The sequence below is a fragment of the Juglans microcarpa x Juglans regia genome, chromosome 3D (genome assembly GCF_004785595.1).
Source record: "Juglans microcarpa x Juglans regia isolate MS1-56 chromosome 3D, Jm3101_v1.0, whole genome shotgun sequence".
In the NCBI taxonomy this organism is placed as follows: Eukaryota; Viridiplantae; Streptophyta; class Magnoliopsida; order Fagales; family Juglandaceae; genus Juglans; species Juglans microcarpa x Juglans regia.
The window spans coordinates 17413573-17423521 of record NC_054598.1 but is presented as its reverse complement, the minus strand read 5'-3'; the positions used below and the strand labels follow the sequence as shown (position 1 = coordinate 17423521).

Here is a 9949-nt window from a genome sequence, read left to right as displayed (position 1 = left end):
CTTAAAAAATTAACTTTCCTTAATTAAGCTTAACAAATTTATTTATTGTTCTGAAAAATCATGTTTTTAATATTATTCTAATATTTTAACATTGGAATTAGACGAACCAAAGAATACATAAAAAGAGAACTACACCATAAGATTTTAATAAGATACCTACCCCATTTCCATTAAAAGTCAAAATGGTATTTCACACTTCAAGCAGCATTCATCACAGCTCCTATTTGATTAATGAGTGAATTACTCTTCAAAGATAGACATGATGGCATGTGCAAAATCATATAAACTTATAAGCTTTCTTGATACATCTACCAGTAATATATAAGAATAATACTACTTGGCATTCATTTAACTATCATCTTTTCACCATCTTATAATATGGTATTAAATGATTGGAAATTATTTATTATGTTTCACTTGTAGGCCTATCATATTTTTAACTAAATATCTGCTGGCCAATCTACAAGTTAGCAGCATTGTTTTATCCGCGTCATATTTTTTAAGTAGTTGGATAAAACATCAGCCTAACACTAAGAAATCTCTGGGGGCACCCACCAAGAACAAAATCGTCCTTTCAAGCCTCATACAACATTCCAACCTCAATACGCTGTGGTGGAGGTACCCCAAGTGCTGGCAGGGCAGACCGACAGTTATTGTGCATGACTTCATAAAATGCTAGAATGATTCTGTCAAACCAGCCACAGCTCTTGCCAATATAAAACCTCGTCTTTCCTCTTATGTGAACCACACCAGCATGCTTTGCTTCTTCCAAATCAGAAATCTCTTCTTGGATCTCGGCCACTGTAGTACCACATTGTACACCATCTAAGAAGTCCTGTATATGCACCTTTAAGCTCTCTGTAACTTGACCAACAAAATCATCTCCTTCAAGATTCAAGGAATCTGCATAGCCATACTGAATCACACACCCGTAAACGCCTTTTAGCCCCACCATTTCCCTGATGACAATCCTCTCATGTGGATCCACCTTAGGAATCAACAAGTACCGAAGAGTTGTGAATATAGTGATGTTATGAAGGGATTTCACGTTTTTTATGTAATGTCCAAGCACTGGAGTAAGCCCATCTTGAATGTTGGTGTAAAAGAAGCACAATCCGGGGACCCTTTGTACGCTAGGATTTGATAAAAGCATTCCAAGTCTGTCCAAAGTTATCTTGTGAGTTAACTCGTATTCTATTTTTGTCTGTCTCCCGTAAAACCAGCCAAACATAATTAAAGCCAGGATAAATGATATGGCGAAAGGAATCCATCCACCTTCCTGGATTTTAGTGCAGACTGCACTCACATAGACACCTTCCATCGTGAAAAACACGAAGAAGTAGAGAGCAACAAGCACAGGCGGAGTTCTCCATATTATGATCATCACCAGTGTCAGCAACACAGTGGTGATGAGCATGACCAGGCTGACAACAACACCTGCAGGCAATATCACAGCAGAAAATTCGTAAGGATTGCCTTAAGTAAAATGTTGAACGGAACACATGAGGTGTTATATAGTGTGATGATGATGGGTATAACCACCACTATAATGTCCAGCACATTCTCTCCAGCAAAATACATGACAAAAATAAAGCAATTTGTTACTTGATTAACATGAAATAGATGAATTTGGTCATTAATAAGCATGAAAATTAATTTAAAACACAAGTCAGAATATTCTACTAGCCTTATATTCTACTCCACTGCACTGATGATGAGATATCAATTAGAAATATACCAGGCTTATTTAGTAACCATACCAAAAGCATTTCCAATATCTTTTCCATCTCCAAAGATGAGTATGACAGCAACACAAAGAACCATGAGGATGTAGTTCACTTCTGGGGAGTAAACCTCGCCTTCTTTATTACGTGATGTGTGTACCACCTTCACTCGAGGGAAATAACCCAGTACTACAGATTGTTTGATGACAGAAAATGTGGCTGATATAAGTGACTGACTTGCAACAATTGCGGCCGACGTGGCTATGATAAACATGGGCCAGTAGACTTTAGTCGGTATGAACTTGTAGAACCCATCATCATGATCGTTTGGGTTCCTAATCAGGTAAGCTGTCTGCCCCGCATATGTCAGAACCAATGATGGATAGATCGTAAACAAGAAAGCTATCTGTTGGAAGAATGGAAGAAGTAAGAGACCCGAAGCAAAAGACATTAAAATCTAACAGGTAAAAACAGTATTGCTAGCCAACCTGAATAGAAGTCCGGTTGAAATGACCAAGATCTGCAAACAATGCTTCGGAACCTGAATAAGGATTAGATGGTATCAAAAATCAAATGCTACACACATTGATATATTCTGTGAATGCATGTATAAGAAGGTGATCTTATGAAGGCAAATCAGTTTTTAACCTTCATCACCATCTAATCTAGAAATGCCAACAGGTCTAGACCATGCAACAAAAGCCAACTAGTAGTTCTACCAACAAAATCAACTGAGAAAATTAACCCAAACAATGGATGTCTTCTTGGGTCATTCTGTTAATATTAGATGCCAACAAATGATTAAAAAAAAAATGATGATTCCTAGGATTTCGTGGGTGTAACAATAAGCACTAAAGGTATTGACCATGTTCATCCTTGGCATCCCCAGCATTGTGCAAAGCATGAACCCAAGTTATTAAAGAGATTTCTTACATGAGCTACAAATATAATAATTTGAAGAAGAAGACAAACCTGATTATCACTTGAATTCTATGATTCTCACCATTTTTTGAAACTGCCTAAAATCATTATCCTTAATAACTTTAAGCCATTTTTCTCAGAATACACTGGATATAGTTGTTCAGGGTGACAATCAAAATAAGATCTGTCACATGGTTTGGGCCATCATAATCTTAAAGAGCTCAAACTATTGTGATTGATTTACTCTCCTGCATAAAATGATTGAATTTCATATTTATTTAAACATGATGCTCACCTGTGATGCAGAGGACAGTGCCACCAAGCAAGAGCCAGCCTTCCTTTCCATTTCTCAAAAAGAAATGAAAGATGTAATGTGGTGATAAAGCCTTGAAGATACTTGGATAATTACGTATAATGCTATAAATTCCAACGAGTGGAGTAGTCAAGGTCCATGTACCCATGATAGGGGAAAATAAGAAGCTCACTCGAGAGGTACCAAATTTTTGCAACAGGAACAGAACAACTAATACAGCTGCAGAAAGTGCCTCCACCAGAGCTGCAACAGCATAACAAACCGGCAAGTAGGTGAACTCAATGAGAAAGAAAAAGGCTGGAAGTTGGTACCAATAAAACCATGTCACAGAAGTTCCCTGCACAACATGCGGAGTTCTTGGTTTCCTGGCCAGAAGCCCTATCCTGTATTTTTCACTTAACTTCCAAATATTTTCAACTTTATTTATCTTCTTCACTTGTATTTCTCTTTGTTTTTTATTTATTTATTTAATGTCTCCCCTTTAAACTGAATGACTCTAATTGCTAAAGCCAGAAGCCCTATCCTGTATTGTGTTTGTTATGGAATTAGAATGACTCTAATTTTCTAAACCCTATTTAATAACAAAGCATCTTGCAACTCTGATAGAGGTCCAGATATCTGTCAGAGGAGTGATTTCCATAACCCACTGCTGACTTCCCTGTTTAGAAGGCTTCATAAACAAAATTTCCTAACTGCCGTGGAAATACAGATACCTATGGAACCCAATTCATTTTCTGCAAGTATTTCGGTTAACCTTTTACAAGAATATTAATAAATGAGGAGAAAGTCCAACATACATCAATTTCTACAATACAAATAATGTTCTATTATGAAATTCTCTACGGTTTTTCCTTTTCTCTACTGATGTAAAAATGAGCAAACAAAGCATAATCTTAACTAAAGTTGGAGGAGACTAACTGATTATTCCATTTTTTTAATTTTCTAATGAAACATCTTTATTTTTTATGATTGGGGGAAGCAATTATATGATTAACTTTTCTCTTCATTTGAGAGATTAATAAGGCAAGGTTATTCAGGAGATAACAAGATTGTGCCTTGCAAATTTTGCCAACTCCAAATCAGTGGCTTCAAGATTTCGAATAGTTATTTCACTTATTTGCATTTTTTTTTATAAGTAAATATTTATTTGCATCTTAACAATATCTTAGTAAGGAGACCCACGGGATCTTAAGCTAGTGTCAAAGTTTCTAGAAGTAGATGAGATACTTACATTTATTAATAGAAGGAAAAGGTGCTCTTAGTCCATCCATCGCCGATAACACTGCACAAAGTTTTAATGTTAAAAGATACTAAATCCAATAAAAAATTACACCACATTATAACTAAGGCAGAGGTAGACAAAAGTAGCAGACAAACCTGAGATTGCAGGGGTAAGTATTCCATCACCAATAAGCATACACATACCTAATATAGCAACAAAAAGCAATACCCTTCTAGCAACCATACTGCTTTCAAAAAACTTTCCGAGCTGACTTTTCTTTCCAGTGCCCTCGTGCATAGAGTGTGCAAGGCTTGAGTTTGAACTTGCACGATTTGAAGAAAGGATTCCAATATTCATATACCTACAGAGTAATGAATACAAGGCAAATGTTCCACCTGCAATTAACCGGTGTCTAAGTCAAGAATTCGGGCATTGGTAAGTATCAAAAGGTATATACTCGGTGTTTCTTGCAACTGATTTAAGTACTCATTATGGACACCAGGTTCTCTCATTTTTAATTCTTTTGGTTCCAACAAGGTTTAGATTTCACAAGGAGAAAAGTGGTCACAATTAAATTTAACCAGGATTTTAACAGCAAGCAGCATAAGTTCAACTATCTACCTAGAAATTGTCTCTTAAAAATTTATAGATCGGAGAAAAACTGCATACCAATAGGATTGAGATAACCAACAAGTACATATTATATTGTCCACACGTGAAAACTCAAGCGACAATTTATCTAAAAAAAAAGTACAAATTTTATCTATGTTTGTGCCGTGACTTACAGGAATTACATCTGAGGGTAATTAGTCCAAAAAGTACTGATGCAGAAAAGGAAAGCAAAACAAAAACAAACAAAATTTAATCAGGGTTCCTAGAGGCCTGATGGATGTAACATACACGAAACAAGGTGGAAAGTTTGATGTTCATTCTTTTTATGAGGCTTTTTGAGAAAGGCTAAAGAAAAAATAATTTTTTTTTGGTCTGCTGCTTTGGGCAAGGTCTTAATTATGGATAATATGATTAGAAGGAACATGAATTTTGTAAACTGATGTTGTATTTGTAAAGTCTAGGGTAGAGTCAGTTCACCATTCTTTTGATCCATTTCTCAGTAGCGAGAGAATTGTGGTATATTGCCTTTTCCTTGGGATTACTGGGTTATGCTGAAGAAGGTAGTTAATCTGTTGTCTTGTTGGAAAGGATTGTTTCAGCAGCATCATAATTGGAGGCAATGGAATAACAAGACTTTCAATGCAATGGAGCTTTATATTTTTTTTTTTTTTTAATATCAAACCTTTATTTCTTGAATCACGGCATGCATAGATACTTGCTTTTGGAGGCATTCATTTTTCTTCTTTCTAGACCTTGTTGAGTGGATTGTATATTGCTTGTTGTGTTGTAGAGAACTTTTGTACTCACATTTGTACTTAAGAAATATCTTCTTTTTAATAAGATTCTTATTTACTTCAAAAAAATGAAGCTCAGAAAAGGATTGCTTAAAATAAATGATAATTGAAATGGCTAGATCGACATCCTAAGCTAAACCAAGTACAGATGAAGAGCAAAAGATGGGGGGAAGGGGGCAATTTGAAAAAAGGCCAATCAGAGATTTTATCAGGATTGTTGTAGAACATTATTTTAGCAGCAACAAGAATGATGCAAATAATATATAAGAAATGCAAAACTAGCTCTAAAAACTAAAACTCATTAAAACATTGTGTTAAGGGCTGATGTGGTGACTTCAATGATGATGTCGAACATATTTCCTGTACAATGGTTATTTGATAGTTTCTTAATTGTGGCAGTGATTACCACGGACATTGCTGTTACATTTTTCCAGTTATACTATAGAATTTTCCATCTTTTCCCGGTCCAATAAAATACAGGACAGATATTAAAGTTCTACTTTCTTATAACATTCAAGGGCTAGTATGTTGGTTAAAATTTCCAAGTATGGGATGAACATCCAAATCTTAATAAATAGTATTGCAAACATCATGTCCAATGCAACATGCATTCATGGGATAATAGCAAATGAGAGAAAGTTGAATCTCATTAATTTCAAATCTCCACTCACATGAGGATAGAAAATTCCCAGCTTAACCTTAACCAGCAAATCAGAACAATTAGACATAGTCCAGTTGGAGTCCAAACTTTTCTCGCCAGCACTATTAATCAAAATTCTGAAGTGTATCTACGGATTCAGGCCAGAATGAGTCGAAAGGAATTTTAGTAATAGAAATATAAAAGTGTTTCATATGTATAAACTTTTTACACCACTTGCAGTCTGTTTGCAATAACCATCCATCCTTTTGGTACATTACAATTATAATGCCTAAATTTAAACATGTTTCAACAGTTTCCTCTAGGCCACAACTTTGTATTTTGTTCTCTGAAAACAATAGGCGAAAGCTCATCAATGATGCCATCAGCTGTCCTTTTGAACATGAAGAAAATGTCAATCACTTATTTCTTTATCTACTGAATCCCCCAGTGAATTGACAACCTTCCTTTTTGTTAGATCATTGTCAGTGCTGGCTAGGTTTAGACTTTTGTTCTTCCTACTTCCCTACCTAAGAAATTACCCACATTAACATACTTAATTAAGCTTCAGCTATATAGACAAATTCATTTTTTGATTGGCATACATTTATCCACATAAATCATGCCCGAAATGTTAAAGCCCAAGATAACGCAAGAGACACAGTACTTCACAAGAATGCATCCACAATCTCATGCGCCTTGCATAATATAAACAACTAAAAAGTAGGATTGAATAATACTTCTTGGAACTCAGGAGGACAAATAGCTACCAATTTAAGTTGCATCATAGCTGTTCACAACAGGTCAACATATGAAAACCAAGTTAAATTGCAACTCCTGCACATTCATCCACACTAGGACATATCAGACAACCCTTCTTCTGGATTAAAGATCATACTTCAAAAAATCCATAGCATTTCCTCACATGAAAATTGGTTATTAAAATCAATCATTCAATCAGTAGCAAGTCATCCATTCACTAGTTCAACCACCCACCAATTTCCTCACAAAACCTCGGTCATTATATTATTGGGAAGTTATAATACTACGATTCATCAATTATCTATAGCCAGATCTGGTACAGGAAACGGAAAGCAAGAAAGCTAAGATTCAACACAAATAAGCTAGAAAAGACAAAACTATAAGCACAATGAAATCAATTATGCAGCTTCATATATACCTTCACCCTGATCGTCGGCTTTGAGAGCTATGCTAGCATACTTGACAACACCAATTAGAGTAAGAGTCCAGAACATTATGCTGTAGATACCCAAGTAGTCTTCCTCTGTTGGAGACTTCAAAGGCATTGAAGGGTACACATACAATGGGGAAGTTACAAGTCCTCCAAATACTACTCCTAGAGTCTTGTATGCAAGTACTAGGGTACCCCATCGGTCCATCCGCTGATTAAGTTGATTTACTTTCGATAAGACTTTAGACTTAAAAGTTCATAACATAATACCAATTTGAAAGTGATCAAGCTCAAAGAAAATAACATAACCAACAAAAATCCAAACAACTCTTCACCAATCAAAGCACGAGACAACACAGAGTTGTTTCTATAATGATCTATTAGTCATTACAACATGGAATATACAATCAAAGCAAGACATTAAATTGAGAAAGAAAAGGTGCTTTTGAATATTAGTTGAAGAGGAAATTAACTAATAAATAAGACCCAGAATGAAAATATGTATTCGAGTTGCTAAGTACTACTAATTGGCGTTGGTGAGTTGAGTAACATATAATAACGAACTACATAGAAATCTAAAACAACGATTACATATCAAACAGAAACACAAGGAGAAAATGGAATAAAATCAAACCCAAGAATATAACAACAGTGACAGACAACAAATATGTGCGCAATACAAACATGGAGATATGTATGTGTTTATGCGTGCGTGCGTGTGTTGAGAGTGCGAGAGAGAGCTGAGAATACATTTTCCTGTTCGCACTGATCGGTAGCACTGGAATCAACAACAACCACCTCGGAGAGAGTTTGTGGCTGGAGTTGTGAATCCATTTTGACAAAGCTTGTGGGCCGCCTAAACTCCCCGCTTCACTTCTCTCCTGTGTATTTATACACACACATCAAAAATATTTATAAGATTCAGAATTTAAAATTTATTTTTTAAATTAAATTATTTTACTATGTGTGTTCCAATCAGAGCCCCTCCCACTTCATATATATATATATATAAATTTGTATACTTAAAAAGTAAGTTATAAAAATTTAAAATAAATTAAATTTGGACTAATTTTATAATTTGTCCAGAACTTTTTTAAGACCGCATGGAGTTTTGGAGGATTCAGTTCAATGCGGGATGGAGGGATGTAGTTTGGAACAAGTGGGTCGTCGGCTGGGTCCCAGCAAACTGACGATGTCGCCATTTGTTTTCCTAGTCGCGCACATGCACTACCTCATAAATAATAAATAAAACCCAAGCACTTGACTACCTCGTGAGTTGCATGGCTACGTCTTTCGTTATGAATCTGATAGAGCCTCCACCTCCTCCATTTCTTCTTCTTCTTCTTCTTCTTCTTCTTCTTCTTTTCTCTCTCCCCTTAAATTTAGTGATTAAATAAATATTTTTTTAATGATATTATGATTATTTTTAAATATTTAAAAATATAAATAAATAAATAAATAAATTAAGATATTTAATCCTATCGAGACACATCTTCATGCTACACCCTCGGTGGTGTAGCTCGACTCGTTCTGATAACATGGCAAACATTCAAATCACAACCTCATTTATTTGTATTACTCATCTTTAATTTTTATAATCTCATTTTATCTAATTATTATAATTTTTTTAAATTTTTACACAAAATAAAATAAATAATTTAAAAATTTTCAAATCTTAAAATAAAAATAATATTAAAAAAATATATTCTAATAATATTTTATTCAACTTTTAATTTTAATCTTACTTCATCTCATTTCATCTCTCATCTCCCCAAACAAACGAGGCCACTCATTCTTTTTTTCCCCGAAGTTTTTAGTTTATCATTCTAAAGATGATAGAAAACCTCGATAAAAACACATTTAGCCACAGATAAAATTAAAGGGAAATAAACTAAGGTAGACGCACATGATGACACGCTACCATTTCTGACACTATAAATTCAGATTTTTTTTTATTATTATCTGAGGGAATATAAATATAGACCACGTTTGACGTGAAAACATGTTTTGTTTTGTAGTATAGTAGCTGATTTTGGGTACGAAATAATTAAAAGTTTGGTCAGGTTCAGATCAGAGCTAGGCAAGAAATAATATTTATAATTATAAAATATATAAATATCGTGTATTTTTTTTTAAAAAATAAATATAAAATTTATAGGCAAAAATTAATAATAAATATTATTTTTTTAAAAAAAATATATACGACACTTGAATAATCTAGGATAATATCTAGGATGGGATATTGATAGTGGTAAAAACTGAAACTTGGTAAACATCTCAAATGACTAGGGGGTGTCGTGGAAACTCCCAGGTTCATAAATTATTTCGTGACTGCTTGATAAATCGATCACTGTCTTTAGGAATTTGATTGATTTCCGTGAAGGAATTTGGCGCTTCTCAACATTTTCCAAGCCTATAGTAATTAAACGTTTAACACACGACTTTAGTGGTGGGATCGGAGCTGAAAACAATCAAAATTGGGAAATTTCTATTGTGTAGGGTTTGTTTTTTGAAAAATTGTAGTGGAAACTCAC

The 9949-nt window shown here is 34.5% G+C and overlaps 1 protein-coding gene across 4 annotated transcripts; it reads right to left on the bottom strand.

Annotated features, from left to right (window-relative positions):
• Positions 1-270: 270 nt before the first annotated feature.
• On the bottom strand, positions 271-8378 carry LOC121256217 (probable potassium transporter 17). 4 transcript variants are annotated; one of them, XM_041156904.1, is made up of 8 exons: positions 8166-8378; positions 7404-7626; positions 4336-4575; positions 4190-4240; positions 2941-3201; positions 2213-2265; positions 1761-2130; positions 271-1437 (listed from the first exon to the last, which is right to left on the bottom strand). In XM_041156904.1, exons 1-8 carry the CDS (start codon positions 8247-8249, stop codon positions 575-577), a joined length of 2145 nt encoding a protein of 714 aa, XP_041012838.1. In that variant the 5' UTR covers positions 8250-8378; the 3' UTR covers positions 271-574. The 4 variants fall into 4 exon arrangements, with proteins under 4 accessions (XP_041012838.1, XP_041012840.1, XP_041012839.1 ...); XM_041156906.1 differs by lacking the exon at positions 7404-7626 and adding an exon at positions 6258-6374 and having other exon boundaries at positions 8166-8297; XM_041156905.1 differs by lacking the exon at positions 8166-8378 and adding an exon at positions 6258-6374 and having other exon boundaries at positions 7404-7542.
• Between the last annotated feature and the right edge of the window lie 1571 nt (positions 8379-9949).

Excerpts from the sequence above, each read along its gene's own strand:
- LOC121256217 (XM_041156904.1), bottom strand. The coding sequence starts at position 8,249 with ATGGATTCACAACTCCAGCCACAAACTCTCTCCGAGGTGGTTGTTGTT. Across the intron at positions 2,266-2,940 it reads CACTGTCCTCTGCATCACAG|GTTCCGAAGCATTGTTTGCA; the intron begins GTGAGCATCATG and ends ATCCTTATTCAG. Across the intron at positions 1,438-1,760 it reads AGATATTGGAAATGCTTTTG|GTGTTGTTGTCAGCCTGGTC; the intron begins GTATGGTTACTA and ends TATTGCCTGCAG.